General features: G+C 49.3%; 1 protein-coding gene across 3 annotated transcripts; it reads right to left on the reverse strand.

The window, feature by feature from the left end:
• LOC143785032 (uncharacterized) lies at positions 1-24,540 on the reverse strand. Of its 3 annotated transcripts, none has more exons than XM_077273687.1 (7): positions 24,405-24,540; positions 17,051-17,319; positions 14,438-14,668; positions 10,784-10,833; positions 9,548-9,893; positions 9,232-9,438; positions 1-2,272 (listed from the first exon to the last, which is right to left on the reverse strand). In XM_077273687.1, exons 1-7 carry the CDS (start codon positions 24,434-24,436, stop codon positions 1,098-1,100), a joined length of 2,310 nt encoding a protein of 769 aa, XP_077129802.1. In that variant the 5' UTR covers positions 24,437-24,540; the 3' UTR covers positions 1-1,097. The 3 variants fall into 3 exon arrangements, with proteins under 3 accessions (XP_077129802.1, XP_077129803.1, XP_077129801.1); XM_077273688.1 differs by lacking the exon at positions 10,784-10,833 and adding an exon at positions 10,684-10,733 and having other exon boundaries at positions 17,051-17,313; positions 24,405-24,536; XM_077273686.1 differs by lacking the exon at positions 10,784-10,833 and adding an exon at positions 10,684-10,733 and having other exon boundaries at positions 24,405-24,521.
• Position 24,541: the final 1 nt, after the last annotated feature.

Raw genomic sequence — 24,541 nt, forward strand, 5'->3', positions numbered from 1 at the left:
CTATATGTTTGTATTTACCAATGTTCTGCGCTGGGTGCTACCTACTTGGCTGGAGCGACACCATAGAGGCCAGTGATTGGCTGCTGTTTAGTCACATGGTTAGGCGGCTCATCATAATGAAACTTTACACCATTCATTCCACATGATCACATTTTTTATGATTATTACAACCCCCATAATACACACAATAGGGACATCGCTCGGTAACTGAAGAGGGACAAATCGAATTCAGGCAATCAGAATTCACGATGAATTTCACTAAAAATTTATAATTCGATTCACTGGAATGCAGGACTGAGAAGGGAAAAGTAATACAAAGCCCTTCTTACTCACCTCTCCCCAGTCCAGCGCGCCGCTCCCTGGTCCCAGTCCTCCGCTGACTCACATCTTTGCTCTGGCTCAGGTCTTCACATTATTGCACCGCCGGCACTGACTTGTCCTGAGCGGGTATTATAACATCACACCGTCACTGGGGACTAGTCAGCACCGGTGGGACCGAACAGGGAAGACATAAGAGAAGACCGTGGGAGTAAGCGAGCCAGCGGAGGAGCAGGCGGGGAGCTGCAGCACCAGAAGTGAGGGCCAAGGACAGGTGAGTAGAATATTTGTGTATTTTGACCCTTCTGCTTATTTTGCCCCGGGGTCTGGGGAAACTTCAGAACATGATAAGCGGCTTTCACCAGAAATTCATTTTCATCCAGTAAAATTGTCCAGAATTGAATTTCCCAGCCAAATCCGAGCAGATGTGGAAGTAGAATTTTGGCAGATTCGCTCATCAATAATGGCAACGTCTCGTTATGGACCTACAGATAATCCAAGCATCCGGGACACTGCACATTCAGGAATCAGGTGAAAATAAGCCTCAGTGTAGAAGCGTCTGTCACTACAGCAGGGAACCTTACCGGCCTTATAAGAGTCGATTTATCAGGACCAAATCCCAGTGCACATTCCTTAAAAAAAATACTGAATATGTGATGAAATCATGGTGAGATGGGGTGGGGGGCACTCGTCATGGTTCTGGCTGTTTCCATTGAGGACAGTACAGGAGAGAAGATTAGATCATCTGTTCTGCAGTTCCTGTAGGGAGGAGACTTTGATCAACTCTTTGGTTTCTTTTTACCCCCCTCAGATGCCTCCAGTAGATCGTTTATTAATGTTTCACCAATCTGCACCTGAGTCTTCAGATTCTGGATTTCCTCGTCCTTTTGCTGTATTCTACGTCTCAGCTCCTCTATCTGCTCGTCCGCTTCTCTCAGACTTTGTGTCTCTGCAGGCTTTGGCCCCGGATTAGACATTACAGTATTCCATTGTGTTCTGTCCCATGAAGAACCTTCTCCCTTCCACTCGTATTTCTTCACGTCCTGATTAGCACCTGTTTTATCAGCTTCTTGTCCAGGTATTGGGCTCCTCACTTTGTGTCTTTGGGAATCATATCCAGCATGTTCTTGCCTTGCATTAGTTTCCATTCCATGATATGCATTTTGTAGCTGTTGGATTTTCTCTTCCATCTTGCGGATTGTGTCTCGATGTTCCTCTTTGATTTTATCCTTGTTGCGCAGATCTTGGTGGAGCTTCTCCATGGCGCGCTCTGCCTGATTTCTGCTTCGTATTTCCTCTATTAATAGTTTTTCTTTCTCACAGAGTTTCTCCTTTAACTCGTTCATTTTGTCTTCCATCTTCCAGCGGGTGTCTTGATTTTCTGACATAATGCTATCCTTGTTGCGCAGATCTTGGCGGAACTTCTCTATGGTGCGATCCTTCTCTTCCACGGTCTTGATGTATGATTCTAGTAGCTGTTTGTGATTGTCCTCACTTTCTCTCAGCTTCATGACTAGGTCGCCATTCTGAAATTTCAGTTCTGCATTTTCTCTTTGGATTCTTTCTTTTTCCTCCCTCATGTCTCTGAACTCTTTTTCTTTGAGTTGCTGATACTCTTGAAATTTCATATTTGCCAAACTAATTTTCTCAGAAAATAAGGTAGAATAAGTGAATGCTTCTTGGATTGAACGTCCCACCTCAGCAGCGACCTGAGAACTATCAGGATTGGGGTCTAGATTTCTCTTTTTCGCTTCTGGTCCTGAATCATCAGCTCCTTTTCTCGTTGTGTCAGAAGCAGTGACGTTCTCAGGTTTTCTTCTGACTTCTGTAGGTTGACTCCATGAAGGTGTGGACTCCTTGTGTACCCTGCTGTCCTGGGAATGAGCTGAATCTGGGGACCTTCCAGGCACGCTTGAGTCTTTATGTTTCCTATCAGCAGCGTCCTGTCGATAATCTACATGTAAAGGAATAAAGAAGATGTGATCATCATGTTACTTTCTGTCCATCGTGAGCAAAGATTATGTCTACCTCCAATCATCTGCACATGAGCCTCTGTGAATGTGACGTCACGAAGGGAACTAATTGGGTCCTGGAAAGGCTGACTTGGGACCCATGTTAATGGCTTTCTAGTCATCTTACAGAAGTCATGGACTGAATACTGGGCAGACCCTCGTGGACACCTGTCATGATCTCTGCAGGCAGAGATCATAGCAAGCCTATAGAGGGACAAGCTCTCGGAAGATGGAACTATACTGACCATGAACTAAGCCTGCCGCGCAACTAGAAATAGCCAGGTAGCATTTCCTATTTATCGCTAGATGCCCAGCTCTGGCCTAAGACCTAAATAGCTAGCAGAGGGAAATATAAGACCTGGCTCACCTCTAGAGAAATATTCCAAAGAAGACAGTAGCCCCCCACATATAATGACGGTGAGTTCAGATGAAACAACAAACGCAGCAGGAAAATAGTCTTAGCAAATTTGAGGTCCGCTTACTAGATAGCAGAAGACAGATAGTATACTTTCATGGTCAGCAGAAAAACACTAACAAAACACCATCCAGAGATTACCTTAAACTCTGGCATTAACTCATAACGCCAGAGTAGCAATCCCTGATCAACGAGAGCTTTCCAGACACAGTAACAAAACTTCAGCTGTGAACTGGAACAAATAGGCAAAACAAAACATGGACAAAAGTCCAACTTATCTAGTAGTTGTCTAGAAGCAGGAACAAGCACTGAGAGGCATCAGATAACATTGTTGACCGGCAAGAAACCACCAAAGAAATGAGCTTAAATAGCGACACCCACTACTGATGGAACCAGGTGAAACAGGAAAGAGGATGACAAGTCCAATTCCACAAGCGGCCACCGGGGGAGCCCAGAATCCAAATTCACAACAGTACCCCCCCCTCAAGGAGGGGGCACCGAACCCTCACCAGATCCACCAGGGCGACCAGGATGAGCCCTATGGAAGGCACGAACAAGATCAGAAGCATGAACATCAGATGCATTGACCCAAGAATTATCCTCCTGGCCGTAACCCTTCCAGTTGACCAGATACTGGAGTTTCCGTCTGGAAACACGAGAGTCCAAAATTTTCTCCACAACGTACTCCAACTCACCCTCAACCAACACCGGAGCAGGAGGCTCAACTGAAGGTACAACAGGTACCTCATACCTGCGCAATAACGACCGATGAAAAACGTTATGAATGGAAAAGGACGCAGGGAGGTCCAAACGGAAAGAAACAGGATTAAGAATCTCCAATATTCTATAAGGGCCGATGAACCGAGGTTTAAACTTAGGAGAAGAGACCCTCATAGGGACAAAACGAGAAGACAACCACACTAAATCTCCAACACAAAGCCGAGAACCAACACGACGATGACGGTTGGCAAAACGCTGAGTCTTCTCCTGGGACAACTTCAAATTGTCCATAACCTGCCCCCAGATGTGATGCAATCTCTCCACCACCGCATCCACTCCAGGACAATCCGAGGATTCCACCTGACCGGAGGAAAATCGAGGGTGAAACCCCGAATTACAGAAAAACGGGGACACCAAGGTGGAAGAACTGGCCCGATTATTGAGGGCGAACTCTGCCAATGGCAAAAAAGCAACCCAATCATCCTGGTCAGCAGAGACAAAACACCTCAGATATGTCTCAAGGGTCTGATTAGTCCGCTCGGTCTGGCCATTAGTCTGAGGGTGAAAAGCAGATGAAAAAGACAAATCTATGCCCATCCTAGCACAGAATGCCCGCCAAAATCTAGACACAAATTGGGTACCTCTGTCAGAAACAATATTCTCAGGAATACCGTGCAATCGGACAACATTCTGAAAAAACAGAGGAACCAACTCAGAAGAAGAAGGCAACTTGGGCAGAGGAACCAAATGGACCATTTTAGAGAAACGGTCACAGACCACCCAGATGACAGACATCTTCTGGGAAACAGGCAGATCTGAAATAAAATCCATCGAGATGTGTGTCCAAGGCCTCTTAGGAATAGGCAAGGGCAACAGCAGTCCGCTAGCCCGAGAACTACAAGACTTGGCCCGAGCACAAACGTCACATGACTGCACAAAGACTCGCACATCTCGTGACAGGGAAGGCCACCAGAAGGATCTTGCCACCAAATCCCTGGTACCAAAAATTCCGGGATGACCTGCCAATGCAGAAGAATGTACCTCAGAGATGACTCTGCTGGTCCAATCATCCGGAACAAACAGTCTATCAGGCGGACAACGATCCGGTCTATCCGCCTGAAACTCTTGCAAGGACCGCCGCAGATCAGGAGAAACGGCCGACAAAATTACTCCCTCCCTAAGGATACCTGTGGGTTCAGAATTACCAGGAGAGTCCGGGTCAAAACTCCTAGAAAGGGCATCTGCCTTAACATTCTTAGAACCCGGTAGGTATGACACCACAAAATTAAAGCGAGAAAAAAATAAAGACCAGCGCGCCTGTCTAGGATTCAGGCGTCTGGCAGTCTCAAGATAAATCAAATTTTTGTGGTCAGTCAATACCACCACCTGATGCCTAGCCCCCTCGAGCCAATGGCGCCACTCCTCAAACGCCCACTTCATGGCCAAAAGCTCCCGATTCCCAACATCATAATTCCGCTCTGCGGGCGAAAATTTGCGAGAAAAGAAGGCACAAGGCCTAATGACGGAGCAGTCGGAACCTTTCTGCGACAACACTGCCCCAGCTCCGATCTCCGAAGCGTCAACCTCAACCTGAAAAGGCAGATTCACATCAGGCTGACGCAACACAGGGGCAGAGGCAAAACGGCGCTTAAGCTCCTGAAAGGCCTCTACAGCATGAGGGGACCAATTAGCAACATCAGCGCCTTGTCTGGTCAAATCAGTCAGTGGTTTAACGACATCCGAAAAACCAGCAATAAATCGGCGGTAAAAGTTGGCAAAGCCCAAAAATCTCTGAAGACCCTTAAGAGAGGAGGGCTGAGTCCAGTCACAAATAGCTTGCACCTTGACGGGATCCATCTCAATGGAAGAGGGAGAAAAAATATACCCCAAAAAGGAAATTTTCTGGACCCCAAAAACGCACTTAGACCCCTTCACACATAAAGAATTAGACCGCAGAACCTGAAAAACTCTCCTGACCTGCTGGACATGAGAGTCCCAGTCATCAGAAAAAATCAGAATATCATCCAGATATATTATCATAAATTTATCCAGAAAATCGCGGAAAATATCATGCATAAAAGACTGGAAAACTGAAGGGGCATTAGAAAGACCAAAAGGCATGACCAAATACTCAAAGTGGCCCTCGGGCGTATTAAATGCGGTCTTCCACTCATCCCCCTGCCTGATCCGCACCAAATTATACGCCCCACGAAGATCAATTTTAGAGAACCACTTAGCACCCTCTATACGAGCAAACAAATCAGTAAGCAATGGCAATGGGTATTGATACTTAACAGTGATCTTATTCAGAAGCCGATAATCAATACATGGTCTCAAAGAGCCGTCTTTCTTTGAGACAAAGAAAAACCCAGCTCCCAAGGGAGAAGAAGATGGACGAATATGTCCCTTTTCCAAAGACTCCTTTATATATTCCCGCATAGCAGCATGTTCCGGCACAGACAAATTAAACAAACGACCCTTTGGATATTTACAACCCGGTATCAAATCTATGGCACAATCGCACTCACGGTGCGGAGGTAACGACCCAAGCTTGGGTTCGTCAAAGACGTCTTGATAATCAGAGAGGAACTCAGGGACTTCAGAGGGAATGGACGACGAAATAGAAACCAAAGGTACGTCCCCATGAATACCCTTACATCCCCAGCTCAACACAGACATTGCTCTCCAGTCCAAGACTGGGTTGTGAGACTGCAACCATGGCAATCCCAGTACCAAATCGTCATGTAAATTATACAGCACCAGGAAACGAATAATCTCCTGGTGATCCGGATTGATACGCATGGTTACTTGTGTCCAGTATTGTGGTTTATTATTAGCCAATGGGGTGGAGTCAATCCCCTTCAGAGGAATAAGAGTCTCCAAAGGCTCTAAATCAAAACCACAACGATTGGCAAAGGAATTCTCGGCTCAGATACCGGAGCATGTACCACAAAATCTTGTAAATTTTGTACTTTCGTGATGAGATTATTCAAACCCACAGTTACACTCTGGAGATCCATTATTATCAGGTGCACACAGAGCATACAGAGATTAGGAGGAGAGAGAGAAAAAAAGACTGCAGAAAGGCAGACTGAAGGAAAAAAAAAAAAAAAATTCCAGCAGACTTCTTATAACTCTCCTTTCTCAACCTGGGTCTTTAACACTTTATGGGCCGGTCAAACTGTCATGATCTCTGCAGGCAGAGATCATAGCAAGCCTATAGAGGGACAAGCTCTCGGAAGATGGAACTATACTGACCATGAACTAAGCCTGCCGCGCAACTAGAAATAGCCAGGTAGCATTTCCTATTTATCGCTAGATGCCCAGCTCTGGCCTAAGACCTAAATAGCTAGCAGAGGGAAATATAAGACCTGGCTCACCTCTAGAGAAATATTCCAAAGAAGACAGTAGCCCCCCACATATAATGACGGTGAGTTCAGATGAAACAACAAACGCAGCAGGAAAATAGTCTTAGCAAATTTGAGGTCCGCTTACTAGATAGCAGAAGACAGATAGTATACTTTCATGGTCAGCAGAAAAACACTAACAAAACACCATCCAGAGATTACCTTAAACTCTGGCATTAACTCATAACGCCAGAGTAGCAATCCCTGATCAACGAGAGCTTTCCAGACACAGTAACAAAACTTCAGCTGTGAACTGGAACAAATAGGCAAAACAAAACATGGACAAAAGTCCAACTTATCTAGTAGTTGTCTAGAAGCAGGAACAAGCACTGAGAGGCATCAGATAACATTGTTGACCGGCAAGAAACCACCAAAGAAATGAGCTTAAATAGCGACACCCACTACTGATGGAACCAGGTGAAACAGGAAAGAGGATGACAAGTCCAATTCCACAAGCGGCCACCGGGGGAGCCCAGAATCCAAATTCACAACAGACACCGCACCAGCACCAGAGATGGTTGACTGAATGGTGACTATCGGTTCATTTCTTAAACCCTTAACATTATTTGCATTTGACAAAAAATCCTCCACGTTAGACCGATCCTTTACACCGAGCTGGATGTCTGACTTTCAGAGAAAAGAAGCCAAGTCAATGTTGGTAACTTCTTAATATGTGAATATGTCTTTTATTAACTATGTTGGGGTGTGTGGAGTGGACTGTTACACAGCCGGCATCTGCCTCTAGCAGCAGCGATCAGAACTGGCTCCAGTCACTGCTGTTACAGGGGAACTCCAGAGAGATAAACCATTCTCCTGGACACTCCTCCATGTCTATAGAGCTGACATTCATCACCATAGAATGTGCTATACACTGTGTGAATGAGCAGGCATAGACCCCGAGTAGAAGGGGGAAGGTGGATTCAAACACATGAAGCAAAGCTGGAACACACAGGCCATGTAGCCTGGTAGGGGCTGGCCGTGCCCCCAAATCTGAGGCGTAACCTCCCCGAAGGGTGACGGGGCACCGAGGAGCAGCATGACAGTGTATATGTGATGTTGTGATGATTACCAGCAAGGACATCCATTACACTCACAATTCCTCCCAAAGAACAGCAGCCCCATATGGAGAAGCCAATGGAAAAATGAAATAGTTACGGTTCTTGGAAAAAAGAGGAGGAAACAGGCAGAAGTGCAAACGCACAAAAAAAGGTCAATAAGGGGTTCAAACGTATCTATCGCTTTCTAAAACATTTATAGACTAGAGCCTGTGTATTGCCGCTGATCTGTGGGGTCCGGGTCCTGTGACCCCTCAGATCAGACAAGGCGCCGCTCTGAAGTCCTCACACCTGTGGGAGTCTATGGATGTGTAGACTTATAGGTAGCAGGAGTGATGACTCACCGCATACCGCAGACCAGTGGTTCTGTGATCGGCTGCAGTGGTCACCTGATCTGAACAGTGCGTCACAGGAAGCATGGCACGTCACCTGACCACTGCAGCCAATCACAGCCCCCAGTGCTCCTGTGCATGTGACATCATCACCTATGGTGCGAGCGGAGACCATGGAGCGGCCTGTGCTGGATTCAGGCGGGGGCCAGAGGCGATTTATAATCATTTTGTGTTTTTTTTCTCTCATTTTTGGCACTTTCACATTTCCTACTCTAGGGGTGAGGGTCGATGCCTGGTGTGTAGGTTTCTGTGTGACAGCTGACGAGGCTCAGCATCAAGCTCCCCAGTGCCCAGTCCTGTGCTGCTGGCTGTAGGGTGTAATCTCCGCCGCTGCACTGTGCCGGACAGGCGCTGCCGTGCAATATATAACGACTGTGTCACTTGCAGCACCGCATACGCTATGTCCTGGAGCTGAACAGCGGCTGTCAGGACTCAGTCAGTATGTCCGGAGCACAGACAGGAGAAGAGGCAGAACACTGGTGCACGCCTGTCCTCGGCCACCGCAATGGAGCTGCAGATGACAATGACCATTGCAGGGAGGAGTGGGGGAGATGCGGACATGTCAGCTCCTCTCCTGTCGATGGGCTGCGCGGCCTGGTGTTGTCTGCTGTTCCATTACAGGGGAGCGGTCAGCAGTGCATTGCGTACTTCTGCTCTCGGTGCCGGATGCTCTGCTCGCTGAGGACCACAGAGTCTGCAGATTAACCCTGTAGAATGAACACTCCTCCGCCCACCTACTCCTTTTATAGACAGCAGAAGGCTCTCTTGTGAACAGAGCCCTGGACAGTTGCCCAGTCTGCTCTCCCCAGCACAGGCCTCGTATAAACACTGTAAACATTTCCTACGTGACATCAGTTATCATAGACATGTGGCAGTATGACCGACGAGAAACCCTGGCTCACTGATACTCACCACTGATCATGTTTTCATTGCTCGGCATCTTCTTCCTCAGGATCTGCTTTATTTCTTCCAGGTTTTCACCATTTTTCTTTTTTTCATTGAACAGAAACAGTCCTTGGGCCAGTCGGCCAATGCTGGGCTGGTTACTCAGTATCCGGTTCTTCTCTGATGAGTCGGCGTTCTGCAGGTCATCGATCACCACAATCACATTTTCTTTACCTGTAAAGATAGGGAGAAAAAAGTCACAGATATACAGAACTTCTTACAAACTTTCTAGAACTTCTGAGACGATGGAGCCATCACCATCCGTGTGACATGTCCTACACACCAAGAGCCCTGGAGAGGTCCCGGAGCTCCTCATCGTATAAGTTGTCGGTGACGTCCGTGATGTTGATTCGTCCGTGTTTTTTTGTGTGATACAAGATGGCGAAGGAGCAGTTTGAGAGCTCTGAGTAAAATTGTGAGGAGGTATTACTGATGTAGACAGCATGGACTTCCACTGGTCTCGTCATATACGTGGTCTTCAGCCATTCTGTCAGCCAGCCATAGTTATTTTCCGCAGACCTCGAGAAAATGCTGATTTTCAGTCTTGATTGTGGTTGTGATGATGGTAATGAAGGTAAATCCATAGAAGGTAATTTCGGTCTCCATTGTGTAATTGGTTTGCTGTTACTCTGAAAGTAGAAGAACATTTGTGAGCGGCCTCCACGATCACATGGGGTAATGCAGTCATTTCTGATCTGGGGAAATGCACAATCCGATAGCACGAGCGGTCTGTATGAGGAGCATCACGTCCTCTACATGTCAGCACCTCACATTCCAGGAACTTGGTTTTTATACATCACCAGATCTCGGTATCGGTGCAGCCACCCCTCCCCCACAGGAGCACAGATTACCCTTATATAATGTAGGGGGGCGAGATGTATCGGAAAATGCTCCATTAGCTTAACGATGGCTGAACGCCCAATAGCCACAGGTTGGGTCGGCAGGCTACTGTGTGCGGGGGGCTTCCCGGCAGTTAGTGTTGGGGGAGTTATGGATCTGGCATGGCTGATATCCGAATACCAAGCTGCTATCAGACATGTCAGACTCAATAGAGCGAGCCCTCCTATGTATGGGAGAGTCGGCCGAGGAGGCTGCCGGCAGAATGATCGGCTGAAACATCAACGAGCCGTCAGCCATTTATAGTGTATGGTGAGGCTTATGTCTCCCTCCAAAAGTTGGCCAGATAAGAGAAGGAACTCTGGAAATTGTACAAAGGCATCAATGTCTCCCCTGATGGCCCTAGTGAAGGAGCCATGTTGGCCTATATAAGCTCAGCGTAGAGCCCCCCTTATGGACTTGTAATTCACCAGTGACTGGAAGTAAGACGTGACATGATCAGGTCTCACTGGGTCCCGGCACAGTCCACCCTGGACATTGGGCAAAACAGCAGAAGAGAAGCTGAGTGTTTATCAGACTTACATCAGGTAAGAACCGTGAAAAGATCTGAGGAAAGATGGAACTGGATGTATCTGTGGAGACAGGGAGAGTTACCAATCATCTGCAGCATGTCCTTTCTTACCTTTGCTCTTGAATCACTAAGTCTTGAGTCTAGTGCCGCGGACTGAGCAGCTTTGGAAAGAAAAGAATGTTCTTGTTAAACTCTGTCACGAGACGTCTATGGTCTATCGCTACACGTGGCCACCGGTGGTGGTGATGTGAGCTGCAGCCTGTCGGGCGTTTTACTAGAATACCTCACATCAGAGGAGTTTGGGGTCCTCACCCATCTGAAGACGAGGTGAAGCTGGACCCGTGTGCTCGGTGTCCCGGACCACAGCGATGGTGACAACTACATGTGCAGGTCCCGGTAATGCAGACACTGTGGCTTCACCTGGCCTTAAGGCCTGTTTTAAACAGCGTGGGCCCAGGGTAAATGCGTACAAATTGCACCCTCACACTCAAACATTTCGGTTGTATTTACATGCGCTGAGTTCAGGCCATTAAAGAGAACCTGTCACCTCCTTTTGCCGCTATTAGATGCGGCCACTGCCTTTCAGGGCTTATCTACGGCATTCTGTAATGCTGTATATCTGCCCCCGGTCCGACCTGAAAGATAAAAAAAATAAGTGTTATTATACTCACCCAGGGGCGGTCCAGTGCGGTCCGGTCTGATGAGCGTCGCGGTCCGGGGCCTCCCATCTTCATAGGATGACGTCCTCTTCTTGTCTTCCCGTCGTGGCTCCGGCGCAGGCGTACTGATTTGCCCTGTTGAGGGCAGCGTAAAATACTGCAGTGCGCAGGTGCTGCGCGTCTCTGACCTTTCCTGGCGCCTATGCACTGCAGTATTTTAGGAGGCACCGGACCGGACCTGCGACGCCCATCGGACCCGGACCGCCCCCGGGGTGAGTATAATAAAACTTGTTTTTCTTATCTTTCAGGTCAGATCTGGGGCAGGTATACAGCATTATAGAATGCAGCACATAAGCCCTGGAAGGCAGTGGCCGCACCTTATCGCGGCAAAAACACATAAGCAAATACATGCACATATGTCACCACATATATATACATATATATAGCCAAGAGTCCATACATTCTAGACTCCACCATGCGCACAGGACTCCTTATATTAGTTAAGAAAGACCTAAAAATGTTTAATAAAATAAGACAGAAAACGTTGTTACTGACTTTCCCGAGGATCATCTACATAAATGTAATGTTTAACAGAGGGCTCCTATATGCTTCATTCTAAACTCTATGTTACACAAAAAAGATAAACGTTAATTATTAAGCCCCATCCTGATGTTCCCTATGACAACACTTACTGTCTTGTGTCTTGTGTTGTTCTGGGGTCACTAGTGGAGATGTTGCACTTATTGCCTTTTGAGCTCAGACTGGTAACAGTCTACACCTGTAGGAATTAGGGCGGTCCCCAGACCCCAATGACATTTTAGAGATAGGATTATTTTAGTTTGTTAGTAACCGCATCATCAACATCCGAAGCCTGAAGCCTGCGGGGGGCGCCGTGCTGCTATTATACAGCTATTACAAGGATATTAACCCCTTCACGCTGGGGCGATTTTCCATTTTTTTGGTTTTTCTTCCCCTTCTTCCAAGAGCCGTTTTTATTTTTCCGTCCACATAGCTGTATGAGGGCTCACTTTCTTGCGGGATGAGTTGTACTTTTTATGACACTAGTCATAATACATATCACATAATGTATTGGAAAACGAAAATTCCAAGTGCGGTGAAATATAAAAAGAAGGGACATTAAACAATTGTTTTTTATTTACCGTGTTTACTATATGGTAAAACTGACCATGTGATACGATTCCCCGGGTCAGAACGAGTGCGCAGACATCAAACATGTATATATATATTTTTACTTAAAAACACTTTCTTCGCTTTTGACCCGTAACGTGTTTATTTTTCGGGATCTGGTGTGAGTGAGGGCTTCTTATTTGGCCGCTGAGCTGATGTTTTTATTAATACCATTTTGGGGCAGACGTTTTGATCGCCTCTTATTGCGATGTTGCGGTGGTCGTAATTCTGGAGTTTTGATTTTTTTCCCTTGTTACGTCGTTTATCGATCGGAATAATTTACCTTATATTGTGAGAGATCGAACATTTACACATATGTGTATTTTTTTATTTTAGCTCCGGCTGTAGATGCTGGGGCCACGAGGGTGCGGGGGTCCGGCCCAGGCTGTTAGGTAAGCTCAGGGCAATGAGCTGGAGCTTCGTTGTCTCTGCAGGAAGCCGCGCTTCTCCTTCTGATGGACATGTTGTTATGGGCTGGACTTGTGGTAATATGTCACTGCTCCTCCTGCTCCTGAAGGTCTAATCTTCTCTATCTATCAATGTGCAGCGCCCCAGAGTCCTGGTCGTTGCAGTACTGTGGCTCCGCCACTATGGGGAGCTATGGTGCGTCCGATGGCACTGAAGGAGTTCCTCCAATCAGGTATCACAGACACCAATACATTTCACCGCCGGGCCTCCGGGGGGAGCTAAGGGTGCTATTCATTAGGCCACTCCCCACCATAGTGGGTAAACTGGGGGTCAGGCAGGAAGTTAGATCAGAAAGCTGACTGGATTGGACGAAGCAACACCTAGTGGCAGAGGGTGTTGTGGAGGAAGAGACAGTAGGGTCTCGGTCAGGGGTGGGATCCTGACAGAGGCTTGGCAAGGAGAGCGAAAGTAACGGGACCGTGCCTGCACTGAGAAGCGGCGGTGCCCTAAGGAAGGATAAGAAGCGAGATATATTGTGCTGAGTGAGAAACGAGATCGAAGCAATTAGGAGAATACCAGTAGGGGTGATGCTGAGAGAAGGGGGCAACATCCTACTGAGGCGCACTACCGGTGGCCGGAACGCCGAGGGAGTATTTCTACATACAGCTTCAGGCAATACTCTAAACAGCGGCAGGACAGTCAGTCTCAGGCGGGCTGTCTCACCTAAATCACCTATGAAGTCTTGGGAGGCAATTGCGGGAGAGGGGCGTCTCTAGGGTCCCGGAAGAACTCCAGGCCTACCTGACAAACGGGTGCCGTTCTAACTGTAACATCAGGAAGGGACGGATGATTAGCAGAACATCATCTAATCGAGTTGTGAGGGAACTTAAGAAACAGACACAACAGTTGTGGGGACTTTCCGTAAGCACAGCAGGGGAGGACTACAACACATAGCGCTAAGAAGGAAGGCACTGATTTCCACTTGTGAAGAGAGCTCTGGAGGTGCCATTGGACCGGCCGGACTTGCGCAGCCTGGTGAACCGTATTCTGGACTGAGGACTCAGAGATCTCCAGTAAAGAGGTAAAGAGACTGCAACCTGGTGTCCTCGTTATTTACCGCGACCTGCACCCCACAACTGCACCGCAACACTAACACCACTTATTGCATCGGACGTCCCCCACTGACAGACAGGGCCACGGACCGGGTCTAGCCACCGTGACAACCCCAGGACTGAGACCCAGAGGCCCGGCTCCGGGTACCCCTCGGCCCTGCGGCGGTGTGGGGGCGCTCCAGATACGACATAGGGAGAACTCCAACTAATGGAAATCTCGGCTCCTGCTCCTCCACAAGGACATAGACCATCCTCGGTCTCCATCACCCGCAACTACTGACTGAAAACTTCCAATAATTTATTAAAACCGGGGCAACGTTCTGTGAGGATATGCAGCCTTATGAGTACAAATCACATTACCTGGTAATTTATACAAATGTCTTTCCCCTTTTTACTACCTTTAGTCTTTGTGGTGTTGGGTTGGGGATCCCTGGCTGCTGCTTTTATGCCAAAGAACTTAATGAAATCGGCCTTCTTCTTCATGGCTTCGTCACGTTTGCCTTCTTCAGGAAAAAGGAAGAACTCAGAAGAAAACGTCTGCAGGCTGGGTTGTGTAACCTGGATCCTCTGCTTCTCTGAGTCCGAGCAATTATCCAAATCATCCAACACGACCAGGACATTACTTCTGCCTGAAGAAAAGGGCATTTCAAACAAAAGATGCGATTAGGGAAGACACCGTGAAGACAACGAATCTGTGATAAGACACAAGCAAACAACTAACACCGCTCACATCACTGGCAATCGTTATAGTCTGTTCTAAGGGTACTGTCACACAGTACCATTTTGATCGCTACGACGGCACGATCCGTGACGTCGCAGCGATCGTATGATTATCGCTCCAGCGTCGTAGACTGCGGTCACACGTTGCAATCACGGCGCTGGAGCGATGCCGAAGTCCCCGGGTAACCAGGGTAAACATCGGGTAACTAAGCGCAGGGCCGCGCTTAGTAACCCGATGTTTACCCTGGTTACCAGCGTAAAAGTAAAAAAAAACAACCGTACATACTCACCATCTGCTGCCCGTCAGGTCTCTTGCCGTCCGCTTCCTGCTCTGACTGAGATCCGGCCGTACAGTGAGAGCAGAGCGCAGCGGCGACGTCACCGCTGTGATCTGCTCTCACTTTCCGGCCGGCAGACAGTCAGAGTGGAAAGCAGACGGCAAGGGACCTGACGGGCAGCAGATGGTGAGTATGTACGGTTTGTTTTTTTTTACTTTTACGCTGGTAACCACGGTAAACATCGGGTTACTAAGCGCGGCCCTGCGCTTAGTTACCCGATGTTTACCCTGGTTACAAGCGAACACATCGCTGGATCGCTGTCACACACAACGATCCAGCGATGTCAGCGGGTGATCAAGCGACGAAAGAAAGTTCCAAACGATCTGCTACGACGTACGATTCTCAGCAGGATCCCTGATCGCTGCTGCGTGTCAGACACTGCGATATCGTAACGATATCGCTAGAACGTCACGAATCGTACCGTCGTAGCGATGGAAATGGTACTGTGTGACAGTACCCTTAGGGTATTTTGTTTGCTTTATTCACACCTGTAGTCTCAGGAGGAAGATCAGTGTTTCCTTACCCACTCACATAGACAACATAGACCAAAATGTACAGGAGAGCACAAAAGTGGAAAAGAGACCAGTAATGAAAGAATGAATAGAGGAGACCAAGAGAAGACCATGATAGGACAGGTGACACCAATACTGGACAGGGACGACCAAGACTGAGCATAAAAGTTTAAGACTTGCTGAGGAGACCACTTCTACACAGTGAGACCAAGACAGGATGTGAGGATCAAGACTGGAAAGTCTGGAAAGTGAAAACCAAGAATTGACAGAGAAAACTAAGACTGAGCAGGGGAAACAACACTTGACAGGCAAGACCAAAACTAAATCTAGCAAGACTAAAAAGGGAGGCCAAACTATACAGTGGAGACCCATACAGGTTAAAGAAAAGTGAAACTGGAAAGCATACACTAATTATTAGAGGGGTAATGTAAAATTGTGCAGACAAGACCAATTATGGACAGTTAAGACAAAGTATGAGCAGGGAAAAATCAAGATTTGAGAAGGGGTGCACAAACTAAACAGGAGAAACAAGAAATAGTCAGTGTATAGCACCAATATGGGTAAGGGAAAACAAGACTGTAAAGGGGTGACTAATAGTGGACAGTGAAGACCAATAATGACCAGGAAAAACACGACAGGACAAGAAGACCATTACTGCCTAGTGGAGACCAAATCAGCACAGAGGTAACCAATACTGAAAATGTAGGACTGTGGTTGGCCATGAAAAACCAAGACTAGACACTAAGGCAGCATCTCAGGTTTTAATAAAAGTTCAACACAAATTATGAACTGGGTTAAATGTTGAGAGATACACATCGTGTATGCAAGAGTCCCATTCACTGAACGTCTCCAAGAGAAGCACTCTCCTTCAGATAAGTTGATTTGTCTCTGCGAGTGGCTTAGTAAGTTTCCTTTGTTCATCCCTTTTATTTTCTGTAACTGTATATTCTGTATTGTTTTGTACTCTTTGTAAAATCTTTTTATATATTTTTCGTAAACTGCCTCCTTTTGGATTAAATATAAAATAGTTCTGTTCCTTTTGTTCTGTAAACCGCACCTCAAAGTCATACACTACCAGAAATCAGGCATCCAGTCAGCCTATGTACACAAAATGATCGGTGGTGGTAGAGAGTAGTCTTGGGTTATCGTGGAGTTTGCAGTGATTGTATGGGAGGTGTATGTACCATACGCTCAGTGTTAGTTTCCCGATAACTGGCCTATTAGTGGAAGCAGCCTGCGGCCTCCTCCATTGATCATCGGCCAATCATGTAACTGTCTGGATAATAGTGGACAGAAGAGATGTTTGACACAAAGATCACAGCAGCTGGTTCTCGGTGACCTTCCCAGGCTACGATACCTTGACAGTTTTATTAACATATCAGTGCAGGTCTGCGACCTACATTTGGCCCATATTTAATAAAGATGTGGATGTCATTGTTACCTAGAGTTATGGAGAGTATCTTAAGCTCCTCATCATATAACGCTCCATCCACGTCTGTAATATTGATCCGCCCCTGGCGTTTTGTGTGATACAGCATCACGAACGAGCATGTGTTCACACTTCTCTCCCACTCTATTCGATTGCTGTTGGAGATTTGCAGATACTTCACATCGGACACGTGATCCCTGAATGTCCTTCTTATGAAATCCATTAACCATTGTAAATCTTGCTCTGAAGATCTGGAACTGATCCCCACGACAATCCTGTTACTGCAAGAGAAAACACAAGGTGATGCAGCATGTGCACTGTGGTCTTCATATGACTAGGAGCGGTCACCTGCATGAAGTGCGAAAGCGGTGGAGGTTGTATTATATAGTCTGTGTGCACTTAATATCATATCAGTGGTGTCAGATACAAGAAAAAAGTGCATGTTATGCAAGGGATCATCCGTATGTATAGAAAGTATAGATTTTATTATTGAACAATATACAGAGGTTACAACATTTAAAATGAGAAAGATTGGTACAAAATACCAACAGGTCATGCAACAATATGGCAGCGACAAACCTCCCGTAACCACTACTAAGGGAAGAACTGAGAGCCCCAAAAATTGACAAAAATGAAGACGAGCAACAAAATATATAATATTTAGTGTCATAGAAAATGTTAAAAATCCTTGATGTCCCTCATATCCCCCCTTGCTTTTTCTTACCTCTTCCATTTGGAAAAAAGGAGCTAGCACTTCAAGCTGCCGTTCTGTAAAATGTCAGTGCAGAAAGAAACATCTTAAATACCATGCCTCTTTATGCCCAGGTGACTGAAGAGGATGCGTATTGTGTGCAGACAGAGAGACAGGAAAAGGCGATTAGGTTTGGAGAGGATTAAAGAAAGTAGCCATGGTCACTGCAGTTACAATAAGCCAGCTCAGACAGTATGATAGAATATTGGAATTTCTATACATCCAATATTAATTAGATGGACATTTTCAGCATCGGGATAACTACTCAAAAATACTCATATTTTCTTGTTACTATAAGCACCGCCAAAAGGCCCCAAATCCACAGAGGTCATACAACTGCCAGCAGCTAGGCCATGTTTGGTCTCTAAGCATAGATAAAATCCTGATTCAAAAGATGACGTCAGTCTGAAACTTCTGGGATCACCTGGAGAGAAGCTATTGTAGAAGTTGGATTTCCTAAAGTCATGAAGGTTGCGACCAGCCCACAACCGGGTCCTCGTGAGGTCATCACCGGGGTTGGGGGAGCTTGAGTGGGACTCAGGGTCTGATAAAACAGTGTTCCCCAACTCCAGTCCTCAAGGCCCACCAACAGATCATGTTTTCAGGATTTCCTTTGTATTGCACAGGTGATGCAATTATCACCTGGGCAAGACTAAGGAAATCCTGAAAACATGACCTGTTGGTGGGCCTTGAGGACTGGAGTTGGGGACCCCTGTGATAAAAGATCAAGCTCAATTACGATCTGGGTTCATGACTAGTGAATGGTATATAGTGCCGTTCTTTAGAAAATAAGGCCTGTGACAACAAGCAAAGCCTCCCCCTCCTGCTTGCCTTTTTGGAAAGTTTTCCAATTGAATTATGAAATGCCAAAGTAACATCGCTATATACTGTCCATATATAATATAGGGCACAAATAATAAACAAGCAAATTCCGATAACAACCCTGCATAACACACCATGTATTCCTCAATAATGCAAACAATTCCCAAATAATATCACATACAGCACTAAACAATACTGGGAGATCTTAGCGAGCTCCTGAAGTGGCCATCCTGCGAAACATGGGACAGTCGCCCAGATTGTCTCTTCCTAAAACCAACCCTGATGAACAATGGATTGTATCAAGGGAAAACGGTTCAGAAACTTGGTGAACTCTGGTAACTCTGCCTATATCTGCAGATCAGCGGCTGCACGTTAGTACCATAGTGGCCGCTGGTCGCCACAGAAAAGGATTCATAGATCTGGGAATTGTTCAGATTGTAAAGTCCTAATGTTCAAAGAAGACAAAATCGGTGAAATCCAGGGTCAATTGGCAGCTCTAGCATGCAACGGTAAGGGCTGCTAGTATCGGGGGGCACGAGCTACTGCTATCAGGGGACACATGAGCTGCTGGTGTCGGGGGCACATGGGCTGATAGTATCGGGGGGAACATGAGCTACTAGTGTCGGGGGCACATGAGCTGCTGGTGTCGGGGGCACATGAGCTGCTGGTGTCGGGGTCACATGAGCTGCTGGTGTCGGGGTCACATGAGCTGCTGGTGTCGGGGGCACATGAGCTGCTGGTGTCGGGGGCACATGAGCTGCTAGTGTCGGGGAGCACATGAGCTGCTGGTGTCGGGAGCACATGAGCTGCTGGTGTCGGGAGCACATGAGCTGCTGGTGTCGGGGGCACATGAGCTGCCGGTGTCGGGGGCACATGAGCTGCCGGTGTCGGGGTCACATGAGCTGCTGGTGTCGGGGTCACATGAGCTGCTGGTGTCGGGGTCACATGAGCTGCTGGTGTCGGGGGCACATGAGCTGCTGGTGTCGGGGGCACATGAGCTGCTGGTGTCGGGGGGCACATGAGCTGCTGGTGTCGGGGGGGCACATGAGCTGCTGGTGTCAGGGGGCACATGAGCTGCTGGTGTCGGGGGCACATGAGCTGCTGGTGTCGGGGGCACATGAGCTGCTGATGTTGGGAAGCACATGAGCTGCTGGTGTCGGGGGCACATGAGCTGCTGGTGTCGGGGGACACATGACCTGCTGGTGTCGGGGGCACATGAGCTGCTGGTGTTGGGGGCACATGAGCTGCTGGTGTCGGGGGCACATGAGCTGCTGGTGTCGGGGGCACATGAGCTGCTGGTGTCGGGGGCACATGAGCTGCTGGTGTCGGGGGCACATGAGCTGCTGGTGTCGGGGGCACATGAGCTGCTGGTGTCGGGGGCACATGAGCTGCTGGTGTTGGGAAGCACATGAGCTGCTGGTGTCGGGGGCACATGAGCTGCTGGTGTCGGGGGACACATGACCTGCTGGTGTCGGGGGCACATGAGCTGCTGGTGTTGGGGGCACATGAGCTGCTGGTGTCGGGGGCACATGAGCTGCTGGTGTCGGGGGCACATGAGCTGCTGGTGTCGGGGGCACATGAGCTGCTGGTGTCGGGGGCACATGAGCTGCTGGTGTCGGGGGCACATGAGCTGCTGGTGTCGGGGGCACATGATCTGCTAGTGTCGGGGGCACATGAGAGGCTGATGTCGGGGGCACATGAGCTACTGGTATCAGGGGGCACATGAGCTGCTGGTGTCGGGGGCACATGATCTGCTGGTGTAGGGGGCACATGAGAGGCTGGTGTCGGGGGCACATGAGCTGCTGGTGTCGGGGGCACATGAGCTGCTGGTGTCAGGGGGCACATGAGCTGCTGGTGTCGGGGGGCACATGAGTGTTGTGAATTTGGTTTCTGGGCTCCCCCGGTGGTCACTTGTGGTACTGAACTTGTGTGCTTCATCGCCTCTGTTCACCTGTTTCCATCAGGATGTGGGAGTTGTCTATTTAGCCTTGCTCCTCAGTCATTTCTATGCCGGCCAACAATGTTACCAGAAGCCTTTCTGTTGCATGTTCCTGCTCCTAGACTACTATCAGCTAAGTTGGACTTGTAGTCCTAAGTTTGTTTTGCATTTTTGTTCCAGTTCTCTGTGTTTGAATATTTCTGAGGCTGGAAGCTCTTGTGAGCTGAAATTGCCACTCTGGTGTCATGAGTTGATATTAGAGTCTTAAAGTAATTTCAGGATGGTGTTTTGAAAGGGTTTTCAGCTGACTGTGTAGTTCCCTTTTCTGTCTTCCTACTATCTAGTAAGCGGACCTCAATTTGCTAAACCTATCTTCATACTTCGTATGTCAATTTCCTCTAAAATCACCGACATTATATGTGGGGGCTACTGTCTGCCTTTTGGGGAAAATTTCTCTAGAGGTAAGCCAGGTCTGTATTTTCCTCTGCTAGGGTCAGTCAGTTCTCCGGCTGGCGCTGGGCGTCTAGGGATAAAACGTAGGCACGCTACCCGGCCACTGTTAGTTGTGCGGTAGGTTTAGCTCACAGTCAGCTCGAGTTCCCATCTTCCAAGAGCTAGTCCTTTTGTATGCTTTACTACGGTCTCTTGCCATTGAGAACCACGACACATGAGCTGCTGGTGTCGGGGGGCACATGAGCTGCTGGTGTCGGGGGGCACATGAGCTGCTGGTGTTGGGGGGCACATGAGCTGCTGGTGTCGGGGGGCACATGAGCTGCTGGTGTCGGGGGGCACATGAGCTGCTGGTGTCGGGGGCACATGAGAGGCTGGTGTCGGGGGCACATGAGCTACTGGTATCAGGGGGCACATGAGCTGCTGGTGTCGGGGGCACATGAGCTGCTGGTGTCAGGGGGCACATGAGCTGCTGGTGTCGGGGGCACATGAGCTGCTGGTGTCAGGGGGGCACATGTGCTGCTGGTATCGGGGGGCACATGAGCTGCTGGTGTCGGGGGCACATGAGCTGCTGGTGTCAGGGGCACATGAGCTGCTGGTGTCGGGGGGGCACATGAGCTGCTGGTGTCGGGGGGGCACATGAGCTGCTGGTGTCGGGGGCACATGAGCTGCTGGTGTCGGGGGGGCACATGAGCTGCTGGTGTCGGGGGGGCACATGAGCTGCTGGTGTCGGGGGGGCACATGACCTGCTGGTGTCGGGGGCACATGAGCTGCTGGTGTCGGGGGCACATGAGCTGCTGGTGTCGGGGGCACATGAGCTGCTGGTGTCGGGGGGCACATGAGCTGCTGGTGTCGGGGGGCACATGAGCTGCTGGTGTCGGGGGCACATGAGCTGCTGGTGTCGGGGGCACATGAGCTGCTGGTGTCGGGGGGGCACATGAGCTGCTGGTGTCGGGGGGGCACATGAGCTGCTGGTGTCGGGGGCACATGAGCTGCTGGTGTCGGGGGGGCACATGAGCTGCTGGTGTCGGGGGCACATGAGCTGCTGGTGTCGGGGGCACATGAGCTGCTGGTGTCAGGGGGCACATGAGCTGCTGGTGTCAGGGGGCACATGAGCTGCTGGTGTCAGGGGGCACATGAGCTGCTGGTATCAGGGGGCACATGAGCTGCTGGTGTCGGGGGACACATGACCTGCTGGTGTCGGGGGCACATGAGCTGCTGGTGTCGGGGGCACATGAGCTGCTGGTGTCAGGGGGCACATGAGCTACTGGTATCAGGGGGCACATGAGCTGCTGGTGTCGGGGGACACATGACCTGCTGGTGTCGGGGGCACATGAGCTGCTGGTATCAGGGGGCACATGAGCTGCTGGTGTCGGGGGACACATGACCTGCTGGTGTCGGGGGCACATGAGCTGCTGGTGTCGGGGGCACATGAGCTGCTGGTGTCGGGGGCACATGAGCTGCTGGTGTCGGGGGGCACATGAGCTGCTGGTGTCGGGGGGCACATGAGCTGCTGGTGTCGGGGGCACATGAGCTGCTGGTGTCGGGGGCACATGAGCTGCTGGTGTCGGGGGGGCACATGAGCTGCTGGTGTCGGGGGCACATGAGCTGCTGGTGTCGGGGGGGCACATGAGCTGCTGGTGTCGGGGGCACATGAGCTGCTGGTGTCGGGGGCACATGAGCTGCTGGTGTCAGGGGGCACATGAGCTGCTGGTGTCAGGGGGCACATGAGCTGCTGGTGTCAGGGGGCACATGAGCTGCTGGTATCAGGGGGCACATGAGCTGCTGGTGTCGGGGGACACATGACCTGCTGGTGTCGGGGGCACATGAGCTGCTGGTGTCGGGGGCACATGAGCTGCTGGTGTCAGGGGGCACATGAGCTACTGGTATCAGGGGGCACATGAGCTGCTGGTGTCGGGGGACACATGACCTGCTGGTGTCGGGGGCACATGAGCTGCTGGTATCAGGGGGCACATGAGCTGCTGGTGTCGGGGGACACATGACCTGCTGGTGTCGGGGGCACATGAGCTGCTGGTGTCGGGGGCACATGAGCTGCTGGTGTCAGGGGGCACATGAGCTACTGGTATCAGGGGGCACATGAGCTGCTGGTGTCGGGGGACACATGACCTGCTGGTGTCGGGGGCACATGAGCTGCTGGTGTCGGGGGCACATGAGCTGCTGGTGTCGGGGGGCACATGAGCTGCTGGTGTCGGAGGGCACATGAGCTGCTGGTGTCGGGGGCACATGAGCTGCTGGTGTCGGGGGCACATGAGCTACTGGTATCAGGGGGCACATGAGCTGCTGGTGTCGGGGGCACATGAGAGGCTGGTGTCGGGGGCACATGAGCTGCTAGTGTCAGGGGGCACATGAGCTGCTGGTGTCGGGGGGCACATGAGCTGCTGGTGTCGGGGGGCACATGAGCTGCTGGTGTCGGGGGGCACATGAGCTGCTGGTGTCGGGGGGCACATGAGCTGCTGGTGTCGGGGGGCACATGAGCTGCTGGTGTCGGGGGCACATGAGAGGCTGGTGTCGGGGGCACATGAGCTGCTGGTGTCGGGGGCACATGAGCTGCTGGTGTCGGGGGGCACATGAGCTGCTGGTGTCGGGGGGCACATGAGCTGCTGGTGTCGGAGGGCACATGAGCTGCTGGTGTCGGGGGGCACATGAGAGGCTGGTGTCGGGGGCACATGAGCTACTGGTATCAGGGGGCACATGAGCTGCTGGTGTCGGGGGGCACATGAGCTGCTGGTATCAGGGGGCACATGAGCTGCTGGTGTCGGGGGCACATGAGCTACTGGTATCAGGGGGCACATGAGCTGCTGGTGTCGGGGGCACATGAGCTACTGGTATCAGGGGGCACATGAGCTGCTGGTGTCGGGGGCACATGAGCTACTGGTATCAGGGGGCACATGAGCTGCTGGTGTGACATTCAAAGATGACTTCATTTTTTTGTGAACTGCATATGTGACCATATCTCTATATGTATCAGCTGTATATGTGACTATATTTCTATATGTGACCGCATATATATATATATATACATATATATATATATATATATAGATATATATATATATATACTGTGTGTCTGTGGTATATATGTGGCTGTATATATGTGACTGTATATATGTGACTGTATATATATATATATATATATATATATATATATATATATATGTATGTCTGTGGTATATATGTGACTGTATTTATGTGACTATATATGTGACTGTATATATGTGACTGTATATATGTGACTGTATGTATATATATATGTATATATATATATATGTCTGTGGTATACATGTGACTATATATATGTATATGTATATGTCTGTGGTATACATGTGACTATATATGTGACTGTACATGTGTGCGCTGCTCGCTTTGCTCCTGTCAGCCCTCACCTCCCTCCATGACTGGAGCTCCTGTAGCTCATGTCTGCCTCTGCTCTTGCTGTCGTCTCTCTCCTGTACTTCTCGTTGTTTCTGTCTCTTTCTCTCCTCAGTCTCTGTCAGTCTCTGGGTGTTTTCCGGTAAGTCAG

Source organism: Ranitomeya variabilis, chromosome 7 (assembly GCF_051348905.1).
Source record: "Ranitomeya variabilis isolate aRanVar5 chromosome 7, aRanVar5.hap1, whole genome shotgun sequence".
In the NCBI taxonomy this organism is placed as follows: Eukaryota; Metazoa; Chordata; class Amphibia; order Anura; family Dendrobatidae; genus Ranitomeya; species Ranitomeya variabilis.

Excerpts from the sequence above, each read along its gene's own strand:
- LOC143785032 (XM_077273687.1), bottom strand. The coding sequence starts at position 24,436 with ATGAGCTACAGGAGCTCCAGTCATGGAGGGAG. Across the intron at positions 14,669-17,050 it reads GATACTCTCCATAACTCTAG|GCAGAAGTAATGTCCTGGTC; the intron begins GTAACAATGACA and ends CCTTTTCTTCAG. Across the intron at positions 10,834-14,437 it reads CAACACCACAAAGACTAAAG|CTGCTCAGTCCGCGGCACTA; the intron begins GTAGTAAAAAGG and ends TTCTTTCCAAAG.